Genomic DNA, 13,441 nt, shown 5'->3' on the forward strand with positions numbered 1-13,441 from the left:
ACACATGCTGTATTTCTCCACCTGCCCAAAAATCATTATTTATTTTAGGTGTGTTTTTTGTAGTTTGTAAAAACTTCAAAGAAAAGTTAATTCACTAGAGTGATAACACATTTTTGTTCAAAAATCAATTATGATTTTTTTAATATTGCAATGTTCAGGACCAAAAATAATGAAAATAAACACTGAATGTTTCTTTTCTAAATCATAGAACATTTTCGCTACCATACCACACAATGAGCCCTGTGATTCAGCAGCACTGTAATGCAGAATTTTCAAGTGCCAGTATTTTTAAAGAGAAGCTAACATTACCAGAGGGAAAATGCAGTAATAATAAACCACTCCATTTTTATACATCTGCCAGCCTCAAAGCCCTTTTACAACAGAGGCCAGTGCTGTTATCTCCACTTTGCATGCAGGAAGCAGAAGGACAGAGGGTACTTGCTCTGCTCAGCCTCGCAGGACACACTTACATGCCATGGAGAACTAAGAGCAGATTCCACATCCTCTTAGAACACGGGATTGGTATCATTACTAACCAGTTATGAACTGAACACAAAACTGGCCATAAGAAATACATGATGTTTGAAACAAAAAAAATGATGTCATTAACAGGTGAACTGTGAAAAGACAGATGCAGCAGTTTAAGATATAGTTGTTGCTCCACAAATATTTGTTATCACTCTCTGATGGAGGTTATTTCCTCCAAATAAGAATTGTAGAAACAGAACACGTGCCTGTGCCAGATACTTCAGTTCAATTCAGTGGTTTAGTTAAGACTGCTTGCTGTACTATGAGGGAAGTAACACACCTGTCAGAGGAGCATGGAAACAACTACTGAAGTCACTGTAGGAAGACATGAACCAGGTATCACTTCTCAATAGCTTCAGAATTAAGAAGCTGGAATTCTCATAGTAATTTTGCTATTGCATGTATCCATACTGAAGATGTCAGCTTAAAGTAGCAGCAAACATATTGCCCCACCCACACCAAAAAAACCCCACACACATTGCCACTGTGCACAGAAAGTCACTTGTATGTAAAATAAATGTATAGCAAACCATACAGAAGACATCACACCAGAGAAGGCATGACATATTACCCGTGAAAAGTGAAGTAGAAGAAATAATAAGACATAATTCAAGCTCCTCCTTGAATACGCTTCAACTTTCAACCCAGGAAAAATTCTAGTTATATTACACTCCAGGAGCAAGACAGCACAAACTCCTTTAACCTGCAAAATACATTTACTCAAAAACATCAGGTATTTCAGAATCACTGCTTTAAATCCAATAAAATCTTGCAGTGAGCAATGACACGCTTTTTGCCAGCAATGTTCCACTTGAAAATACTGTTTGTTTCTAGTGCTATTACAATTTACTCGGACATTATTTGATCAACCTAAAAAATTCTAAGATACATTAAAAAAAAAAAAAAGGCCTTTGGACAGCATACTACAGAATCTTGAAAAGCAAGATAAATAAAGGAAAAAGTACTTGATATAATTAGCACATTCACATGAATGCTACAAGTTAAAAAAAAGAACTCCCCAATTGAGGAGGCAAACACAAACTCCACAGTCATTTCTGAGAATTTAAGGAGAAGAAATCACTGTCTTAGCAATATTAGTCTACAAAAAGTTTGTATATATAAGATCTGAGAGAAGGAAACATGAATTACAAAGTTTCATGCCCCACCCAAAAGCACATGTACCAACTGCTCATCCCATCTGACTTTTTCTAAGTTTGTGATAAAACTGCCTGACAGAGATTTTCTGAAGGACTGTGTACGTCAGGATTTCTAATAATTATTGTTAAACCATAATGAAAATCATAAATATTAATACGAAAAATTAAGATCTTGACTTTTCTTAACTTAAACCAAATAAATGGGATTATGAAGTCACATCATTAAAGAACAAGACATAACAAAGGTCCATTAAATACTCGGTAACTCTAGGTCCAAACAATTCAGTATCTGAAGAATGCACCAGAAAAGTGATGTATGTAGGAACATCCAAGAAAATCTTGGTTTTCAGAACCTATGTCAGACTTGTAAATTATCTACCTCCTGTATTTATGTTGTGTATATAAATAAAACCTACAGTGAATTATTTAGGACATGAAAATAATTGTATTATTTCTCTCTCCCATAGATATATGAGCCTTTTACATATCATCTCAATATTCACTAAAGACCTTCCAAACTGTATCCTTTGACGTGCCATAAGTTTACCATGCAAATTAATTTTTCTGCTGTATTTCTTTTTGCGTGTTTTCTGAAATGTTTTCAGTTCTTCTGTATCTTTAGCTACTGAGCTGCCCTAAACTTATGAAAATATTTTACAGATATGCTAAATGATTCGGTTCAACAATAAGAGGAACAGCAAAAAAATATAATCTCTTCAGCCACATTCCACTTTCATTTAATATGCTCTACACTTAGTACAATGAAGATCTCTAATCCTCATTGGGTTAAAGCAATGGCATGAAGTTCAACAAAAGTAAATGCTGCATTCTGCACCTAGGATGGAGCAATGCCAGACACAGGCACAGACTGGGAGATGAATGGCTGGAGAGCAGCTCAGCAGAAAGAGACCCGTGGATGCTGGTGACAGCAGGCTTAGCATGGCCAGCATCATGCCCTGGCAGCCATGAGGGCAAATCACACTGTGGGGTGCATTAAACGCAGCATCACCAGCCAGTCAAAAGTGGTGATGCTCCCATTACATTTAGTGTTGGTCTGGCCTCACCTTGAATATTGCATGCAGGTCTGGGCTCCACAATATGTAAAGGACATAAGGTACGAGGATCTGTCCAGAAGAGGGCAACAAAGCCAGCAAAAGGGCTGGCATAGGCATAGGTGAGGCTGAGGACACCTGGGTTGTCCAGTTTGGATAAAAGGAGGTCCAGGTGGCAACTTCTTGGACCTCTGCAACTTCCTGAGGAGGGGAAGCAGAGAGGGAGGTGCAGGCCTCTGCTCCTCATTGACAGGACTCACGGGAGTGGCATAAAGCTGCGCCAGGAATAGTTCAAATTGGACAATAGGAAAAATTTATTTCCCCTGAGGGTGATCAAACACCGGAGCAGGTGGTTGATGCCCCACAGCTGTCAGTTTTCAAGAAGTATCTGGACAATGGCCTCATTGACGTGCTTTAACTTTTGGTTAGTCCCGAAGTGGTCAGGCAGTTTGACTCAATGATCTTTGAAGGTCTGAACCCTTCTGCTCTGTTCTATTCTATTCTATTTTATTCCAGTCAGGTCAAGTTAATTCAATTCGATATTTACTGGATTTTGGTCATATTCAATTCCTATTTCTACAGTCACCTTTACCAGTGTCATTTTCCCTGTTTTATATTTTATTTTTTTAATCCTAATATATAGTCCTAGCTTTAAATACTATCTTATCTATGCCAGATGCATTTTCCTCTGTTCTCCCTGGTGTTTGCATGATCTCTCAATTTACTTTCAGATGTGAATTTTAACTAATATGCTGTTTGTTCACTTCATCCACGTAATTCATTTTACTGAGCACTTCTATTAATTTCCACAGGTTCATACAAGGAAGTTCTCCCACATATCACTCCTCATATGTAGAAGAAAAGGAAATAAAATGTAATTGTCACACTATATATAAAGTTATAATAGAGATATGGATATATATACAAAATGTATGTGCATACTGTTGCAGTAAGGGGCATATCTAAATCTTTCACACTAGGAATTTTGAACTTCCAATTACAGATTTTTTTGTTGTGTTTGTGTCATGGTTTTCACTGAAATAGAATTAATTTTCTTTGTAGAGGCTCACACAATACAGTGTTCTGTACTTTTGATGAAAATAATGCTGATAACACAGTGATGATTTAGTTGTTGCAGAGCAGTGCTTGCACAGAGCCAGGGGCATTTCAGTTTCTGGTGCTGCCTCACCAGCGAGGAGGCTGGGGGTGCACCAGGAGGAGACACAGCCAGGACAGCTGGCCCAAGTTGGCCAGAGGGATGTCCCATCCCCTACTCTGTCAAGCTCAGCTGGGAAAGAAGGAAGAAGAGGGGACGTTCAGAGGTATGGTGTTTGTCTTCCAAAGAAAGCATTCTGCATGATGAGCCCTGCTTTTCTGGGAGTGGCTGAACAGCTGCCTGCTGATGGGAAGCAGTGAATAGATTCCTGGTTCTGCTTTGCTCGTGCACACAACTTTTGCTTTACCTTGTGAACTGTCTTTATTTCAGTCCATGGGTTCCTGGACTTTCACCTTCCTGGTCGTCTCCCCCATCATACCTGGGGAGAGTGAGCAAGCAGCTGTGTGGCACTTGGCTGCCTGCTGGGGCTACACCACAACACTTTGCAATAAAGTCTAGTGTAACTAGGTATTTTAAAGCCATTTGACTGTGCAGTATTATTAAGAAAAAGTGCCATCCCTAGAATATGTGTTTCTACAGTTTAACACGGGGAAGTCTAAACATCTGTTCAAATAATGCAAAGTTCATTTATCTTGTAATGTTTCTATCTGTGACAGTGTCATTTGTCACATGTATAAACTTATCTTGGTTGTCATACCTATTGTTTGGCAACAGTCAGAAACACTAATGACAAGTTAAAAGTTGCTATGATACTTACATTGGTGAGGTGAATGACTCCTTTAGATGTAACAGAGCAGCCCATAAAACCAACATACTGCAGCTCAGGACAATGTTCAGCAAATGCTTTCACTGACTGATCTGTCACCTACAAAAAAAAGATACACATGTAGCAGTTGAACAGGTGATAAGAGCATATGCATAATACAGTCTATTTTCACTGTAACTATGGAAAGATGCTCGTTAATTGTTTCTGTGATAACAGATAATTACTGTTGTCATTACTATTATTTATTTTAAGAGTTGTAGAGAAAACATCTGATATGCACACACATCTATAGATGTGTATGGAGAAGGATCATGGAAAAGGGGAATCATATTCTTGGAGAAGGAGGACAAATAGAAGAAGAAAGAATGATGTCAACTGAAATTCAGATATTCTTGTCAGTCTGTTAATATGCAGATAACCCAATATCCACTATTCACATAAATTATACACAAACATTGAAACACTAACAAATTTCATTTTGTTACCCTACAGAATCATGCTGTGCATGCTATGCATCACTGACTCTGCATAGAATGTGAATTCATATCCAAAGTTTATAACCCTTTTCTCGGCATTTTTACTAAAAGAAAGCTGTTAATAGTTATTAACTAAAAATATAATACTGCATTTGTGTTCCACATCAGACTGGCATCTCATGGCAATATATCATTCCATGTCGGTTATCAGTTGAATGACAATGTTACCACCTAGTTTGTTAATGAGATTTATATGTATTTCTACAACTTTTTTTTTGTTTTTTTTTGTAATTAAGTGTGTCTAATAAGATTTAATAACTGTGAAACACTAACTATTGAACCAATGTAATGTTTTGTAGGTAGACTCAAAAGAACAACAGTTTGTGAACTTTGTGAAGAAGGTAAAATTGTTCTGGATACACTTAAGACATCTGCATATCTTTCTTTTTTTCAACAAGTTTTTTTTGTTTGTTTGTTTTTCTTTTCTGAGCAGTATATATTCCCAGTGAAAACAACGGAAATGCAAATTCTATATTCTGATTTTGTGATAAAACCTGTACTTTCCTGCCAAACTGCACAGGAATGTCTCACTGTATATGGAATCATAAGTCCTGAATACCTGAGGGCATTCTGGGTGTGCAAGAACATTGTCTTGTTATCACAGAACTCAGAAGCAAAACAAATTTTGAAATATCTAGTCCACCACCGAGCCTCAGGTGAATACATACATAGGAACAATATTCCTGCTGTGCTATATATCACCTTTATCCACAGCTCCAAATTGCCTGACTAGTTTGTCACTTAACTGCATGCTGGCAGCTTATGGTGACTTGGTGAGACTCCGGCAAGGCAAATTTTGAAAAGATAGCCCAGAGATAAAGGAGACCACCAACAAGATTATAGGTACAACACCACATTTAAACTGCACCGATCTGGGGTTATTGGATGTGATTTATATAGGTCCAATGCAGTTTCTCAGAGCAATGATTTCTTAAGGACTAAAGATTTTTTCTAGTTGCGCATCTTCCAACTATAGATACAAGGCAAGTCTTTGGAGGGGTGTGTATTTAGAAACCACTAAAGCTGAAAATAAGCCAAAAGGAAGAGAAAAAGGGCCAGTTACATCCAAACAACTGCAGACTGGGCAGTGGCCATGTATTTTCTTCATAAACCGATGTCTAATGTCTACTGATATCACTCTAAAAAACAGTGTAGTAAGAAATTTCATCTTTGATTTTGATCTGACAACATCTTATATCTTCACTTCTGCATATTCCTCTCATCTGAGGACTGTAACACCAACTATGTGCAAATTTTGAAGATTTTAACTACTAAAAACATTTGACAAATGGTACAGAGATCAACCACTGACCGATTTGCCTTATGTATCATTCAACAAGAACCAAAGCAGTTTAAAAAAAAAAAAAAATCTTCTGACAACTCAGGAAAGTTTTAAATTAGGCACAGACAAACACGAATTCAGTACATTCTCTCTAGCACTTCAGCTTTTCTAAAGATAAACTAAACTCTCTACTTCCATTAACATGCTAGGAGAAGGGCACTCTTATATTATCATCCTCCCTTTACAGAGAGTATGATTCTCTGCTGCAGACAGGTTTGCCCTAGCTAAAAAGGAAACAAATTCATGAACAATAAATAGCATAAATGCCCAACATGACAAATTTATAACAGAAGTTAAACCTTTAAAATATAAACAATTTATTTCACATAGCTGATATATTTGGGTGCATGAAGTGATGTTTTGATTGCAAATAATAGAATTACTACATCTTAAAATATCTTCTATGTGTAGTGTAGAATTTTCAACATCCAAAACAACATTTATGAAAAAATAGTTTTGGTAAAAGTTAGTGACAGCAGATTATGGGTATTAAATAGCACAGAGACTAGTAGTCAACATTTCCAGTGCTTGTTGGATATCTGGCTTCTATTTGGTCAGAAAAAGATTTTTACCTCCCTGTTCATTACCTTGTAAGCCTCATGATCTTCCCAGTTTACAAAAGTTATTTGCAACCTGTCAAATGTATTGTGATGTCATCTGAATATCCTTTACATTCCCTGTGGTTGAAGTCACAACTTTTGTCAGGCATTTTGCTATTGCAAATGGAAATTTCTATTCTTAAATCTTTACTTATAAATAAAATAGCAGTGCATTGAAACCGTTGAGGTCTTCAGGTTCATTTCAATAACAAATCCCATCCTTTCCTGTCAGCTCATAAAAACCCACCACCTGTTGGAGGTGACTTCAAGATCCACTGGGAAACATTGTAAAAATCTCCCAGTCAGCACTGTAATCTCACAGTCAGCATTCTTTACTATACTAGTATCTATGAATATCATCCTTCTTTTTCAGACCCAGAGTCATTTATAGTAATTTGTATTTTAATAGGATTCCCAGCCAGCCAGCCTGTAATGAAGATCAGTAAATATTCTGTTTGGCTAGCTACTCTTCACACATAACTGCATTTTTCTGTGACAGTATTAATTGGGAGGAAAAATTAACATACTTATTTCTGTGTAGATATATATATATAATACATATGTATATATATGTACACATACAAACTTGCAGTTTCACAAGAACATCTTCTCATAAAATGAATATGAAATAGTACCAGAGAATCACAGAATCAAAGAATATCCCAAGCTGGAAGGGACCCATAAGGAGCACAGAGTCCAACTCCAGGCTCAACACTGCACCACCCAAAAAACAGACCATGTGTTTGAGAGTGTTGTTCAAACACTTGAACTCTGTCAGGCTTGGTTTTGTGACCACTGCCCTGGGGAACCTGTCCCAGTGCCTGACCACCCCCTTGGTGAGTAACGTTTTCCTGACACCCAGCCTGACCCTCCCCTGACTCATTATGCTGTACTCCCCTGACTCTTCATGCTGTACTCATACCAAGTATAGAAACATCTAATGATAACTTTCTTGAACTAATTATCTGATGAAGGGGCTAAAAAAACTAATTGTACTGTGTCTGTTTTTTTTGCAGGGCACTGAGAACATGCAGTAGTTCAGACTTTATATATAAATAAGCATGTAGCACTGTAGTCAAGCATGCTGACCTACTGTTCAGTTAGAGTACTTGATGAATGAATCCAATCTGTCATTATTTATATACAGTCCCAGAAACATAATAAAACAAGCTTTGTAGGTAGAATTATTATCTTTCATTAGATCGAATTCTACAGGGGAGAAAAAAGTAGTTAAGTTCCAGACAGATCTGGAATAGAAATAACAAAGATAAATTTAAAGCTAAAATAAGTTTTTATGATTGAAAACAGTGTTCTTCTGCTTAGTTAGGTTGTTTTCTATTTTGTCATCTGCAGTGTCTAGCACTGATACGCATACTCGAGCTTTTAAGTTCAAACAGACCAGTTCACTGTTTCTGCTGTGAATAGGTCCCAGAAATGGTAACCTCTTTCATTGTATAGTGAACTCCCAAGAGCTGACCTATTCTGCAAAATGAATGATCAGTGACAGATGGAAAAAAATGCACAGAAAATTACCAATAACATGTATGCAATAAATATGTAACCTTAACTCTGTTGACAATGCAATATGTAACTGTATACTAAATTTTCTTCTTTACCACCCTGGAGAGAGGACAAGTAAGTTAAATATGGCTTCTGCAACCTACCAAGTATTTCAGAGTACTGAACTGACATTCAGACATACTATTTAAACAGATTAAACTAGTATAATCTGAAAACACATTATCAAAGAAATTATACTGCAGTCTACAGAAGTGCACCTTATCAGTGAGAATACAGAAATTCACAGCTAATTCTTTTATAGATCAGTAGTGTTCTTCCAAGAATCTTTAATAATCTGATTGTCTAGTCGACCTTCATTGACTTTCATTCACCCTGTCTTGCTTCATGTTAGTCTTAGTTTGAAAAAGTAATATAGGATGATGAGGAGAGATTTATAAGTTATGCACTAAAGCACTGTGAATGGGAAATACACTGGGCTGGAACTAATGGCACAGATTTTGCTCCTGTTAAAAAGATCTATGATAACTGAGATATGGTTTAATCATTTTCTTTTTATGTATTACAGCCTATTATATATGAATTCCATTTCTGTATTGTTTTATATACATTCAATATTTTGGCTATTGTGTATTAAATTCTATGAGTATTAGTTTATTTTACATTCCATAACTGAAGCAGCAAAACCAAAGAGTTCTAAAAAAGGATGATAATTCAAAAATGAAGTTTGAGGTACAAGACAAGCTACTTAAATTCCAACTAAAATGCCCAGCAATTAATAAAAACCTAGAGAAGCCGATACAGAATAATTGAAATGAAAAAGAGAGAGGAATAAAAGTACTAACTGACCCAGAATGGACACCATGTTCATTCAAACAGGGGTGCTGCAAGTACACCTAAATGTGCATTTTTCACATTTAATACATAAATAAAAGTTTGCAATATATATGTACACATATTCAGTAAAAAGACACCAAGATAAACGCTAGTAGAGTAAAATATGCTCTCATCTAAGTATAGAGTTGGTCTGCCATGAATGTAACATCCAAGTGTGCATTGCACAAGTCAGCACTAATGGTAGATGAAACCCATTTACTCCTAATGCCCTACTCCATGAATCTTTACCTGTCTTCAAGAGACACCAGCTTAACCACACTTAACTGCATGGGAAGAAAGGAAGGGTCAGAAAGGACTCACTTGAATTCAGCTTTATATTTGGTAAGTTCGGAAAGAGAGAGGCTTACTAAAAGCACATCTGCTAAATCAGTCCTAAAACTTGGTTGCTTTCCTTCTATACTACAGACTTTGTTGCTATACTACAGACTTAAAGGCACACATATAACCCACTCAGAAATCTCCTTTGCATGAAGCATGTGGCCAGGCACTCCAAAACTGTTTCATATCCCATACTTAAACAATATCCGTTGTCCACATGAGCTTTCAGGTAAGCATGATTACTCACACAAAAATGCATACAAAAAAGCAGCATAAAGCAACACGATAGTACATACAAAGAAATGGATCTTTGCCACACAGGGAAGGATGCTATTGTCTTTTTTTTTGACCAAAATTTTAAAATGACTTTTTAATAGAGGGTCAAACAGATGACAGTATTGCACTTTAAGTTAGAAACCAGGAAACTTATGCTATAACTGAAGCATATATATGTACATACATGTATGTATGTATGTACATGTTATACCTTTATAGACCATCAGTAAATAATTACTAGCAAAATTCTGAATTCAAACACTTTTGAATTCAAACATAAATTCAATTTCATTTTAAATTCATTTCTACAGTAGACTTTAATACTTAAAGTATCCACTGATAGAGTATCCACAGACAGAATCCTAGGGCTCCAGCAAGACCGGCCTTTAGGAATCCCAGCTCCCAGAGGCCAGGCTGAAAGATGACAGAGCAAGGAAAATGTACATTTAGTGTATGATGATCATGTAATTAATCTACACTTAAGCAAACTGGACATTCGCAAGTCCATGGATCCAGACAGGGTGCACCCATGAGTGCTGAGGGAGCTGTCAGACGGGATTGTCATGACACTCTATAATCTTTACTCAATTGTGGCAAGTGGGAGAAGTGCCAGGAGACCAGAGGAAGGCAGCTATCACTCCTATCTTCAAGAACGGCAAGGAGGTCCCAGGGAACTACTGCTCAGCCTCACCTCAATCTCTGGGAAGTTAATGGAAAGGTTCATCATAGAAGCTATTTCCAGGATTAGAGAAGCACAGGAAGGAGAAGAAAATTACCAGAAGTAGTTAGCATGGATTCACCAAAGGAAAGTCACACCTGACCAACCTGACAAAGTTCTTTAATGAAATCACCAGCCTGATGGATGAGGGGGAAGAGTGTTTTCCTGGACTCTAATAAGGCCTTTACACTGCCCCACTTTAAATCCTCATAGAGAAGCTGTTGAAGTATGGTGTGAGGTGGATTGATAACTGACAGAACAGCTGGACTCACAAGATAGTGGTAAGTGGTGCAAGGTCTCACTGGAGCACAACGAGTGGAATACCCTTGGTGTCAATACTGGGTCCAGTCTTGTTTAACTTCATTAACAACCTGGACAATGGTGTAGAGCACACCTTTTAAATTTCCAGATGACATGAAAGAGGGGGGGAGATGCTGACTCACCAGAGGGCCATGCAGCCATCCAGAGAGCCATTAACAGGCTGGAGACGTGTACTGGCAAGAATCTCGTGAAGTTCAACAAGGAAGAAGTGTACAGCCTTTTACCTGGGGAGGAACAGCCCCAGGCACCAGGACATGCTGGGAGCCACCCAGCTGGAAAGCAGCTCTGCAGATAAAGACCTGAGAGTCCTGGTAGACTATAAGCTGAAAATGAGTCAGCAATGTTGTGCCCTTGCCACAAAGATGGCTGATGGGCTGCATTAGGCAAAATGTCACCAGACGGTAAAGAGCGTTGTTTCTCCTCTACTCAGTCATTGGTGAGGTTGCACTTGGTGTGCTGTGTCTGGTTCTGGATTCCCCAGTCCAAGAGAGATCTAGGCACACTGGAAAAAGTCAAACTGAGGGCTACCAAGCTGATCAATGTACTAGAGTACCACTCCTATGAGCAGAGGCTGAGAGAGCTGTGGCTGTTCAGCGTGGAGAAGAGGAGGCACGGGAGGTACTTATCAACACAGGAAGTTCTGTCTGAACATCAGGAAGCACTTTATTACTGAAGAGACTACAGAGCACTGGAATAGGTTGTTTAGAGAGGTAGGAGTTTCCCTCCTTGGAGATCTTCAAAAGCCATCTGGAAAAGGCTAATGGTATCCTGGGCTGCACCAGGAAAAAAGTACTACCAACAGGTCAAAGAAGGTGATCCTTCCCCTCTACTTAGCACTGGAGATACCAAACCTGGAGTACCGGTTCCAGTTCTGAGGTCCCTAGCACAAGAGAGACAGAGTCCAATGAAGGGCCACGAAAATGATTAAGGTACACGAGCACCTTTTCTATGAGGAAAGGCTGAGGGAGCTGGAACTGATCAGCCTCGAGAAGAGGGGGATCTCATCGATGTCTACAGATACCTGAAGGGAGGGTGCAAAGAGGACAGAGCTTTTCAGTGGTGCTCAGTGACAGAGCAAGGGGCACAAACTGAAACTCAGGAGGTTCAAGATTCCCTCTGAACATGTACAGGCTGCCCAAAGAGATTGTGGAGTTGCCCTCCTTGGAGATAATCCAAAGCCACCTGAACAAGAGGCTCAGTGTGTCCCTTCTTCAGCAGAGGGGCTGAACCAGATGACCTCCAGAGGTCTCTTCCAACCTCAGCCATTCTGTGATGCTGTGATTTAAATATTTGTCATAAAGTCTCTGAAGAAGTAAATATTATTGGCAAGGATACATTTACTTCTTTATCCTTTAGTACCATTACAGAACACTGACAAAAATAAGGCACAGATAATCTGTCATCCTAGTAAGTTTTCAGGATATCCAAATTTCATTACTAAAGATCAGCAAGACATGGCTCATCTTAACTAACTCCTGTTGGACATACAATATATTCACATTCAGTCTGGATAAATTTAACCATTTTCTTTATTAAAAAAGAGATTTCACAACTTTCAGCTCTAAGTTCCAGTTGTAATGGGAGATTTAAGAAGCATTACCAACTTCTATGAACATGCAAAATAAAGAAATGTAAACATTTATATTCTTTTATCTACGAAGAAAACAACTGAACTGAAAAAAAAAAGTTTGTTTTTAATATGTATTTGTAATGTTTAGGTTATATTTTCAGTATTTTCATAACCCAGGCTTACAATGATGGTTTCCTTTCCATTATGAAAACTTCATACAAATGTGCAGTGTTTCATTAAATAGAATGCTGCTCCTTACTAACAGCAATAAAAATTGTTTAATTATTAACTGAAAGGGATGTTTCTTGAAACAGCTTTCACCATTAAAGTTGAAATGTAAACATGAGATACAGAAGCAGAGCTTGGGAACTCCTACTTATTCAGGTGAACCTTACGATATGAGCTATTCCATCAGAGCAACACTTTATTAGTACAAAAGATTAACACAATAATTGAAGCATGAATTCACAGGAGGCCTTAGCAACCTGAAGCAGCATAGCAAAATACTGGTTCTGTCAGAACTCCTGTGTGCCTTCTGCCTAGTATCCGTGAAGCACTGCCCCTAGGGCTGTTTCATTCTGAGATCAGAATTGGAGATCTGCCTAGAGTTTCAACCCTGTGCACCCTTGCCTACCAGAGACCCCATCTACCTCAGGCTCTCTGCATAGGGCTCTATGTAACACTGTGCAATTGTTACCCCACCCCCAATTCTGAGGAGAGGAAAAG

The 13,441-nt window shown here is 38.1% G+C and overlaps 1 protein-coding gene across 1 annotated transcript in view; it reads right to left on the minus strand.

Annotated features, from left to right (window-relative positions):
- The window catches only part of FBXL17 (F-box and leucine rich repeat protein 17), a gene marked incomplete at its 3' end in the record, with an annotated part of 315,190 nt that overhangs the window by 213,788 nt on the left and 87,961 nt on the right, over positions 1-13,441 (minus strand). The window contains exon 5 of the mRNA XM_084304715.1: positions 4,612-4,719. Coding sequence (XP_084160841.1) covers positions 4,612-4,719 — 108 coding nt within the window. The remainder of the gene's footprint in view (positions 1-4,611; positions 4,720-13,441) is intronic.

The sequence above is a fragment of the Netta rufina genome, assembly GCF_964035555.1.
Source record: "Netta rufina genome assembly, chromosome: Z".
NCBI classification, from domain to species: Eukaryota; Metazoa; Chordata; class Aves; order Anseriformes; family Anatidae; genus Netta; species Netta rufina.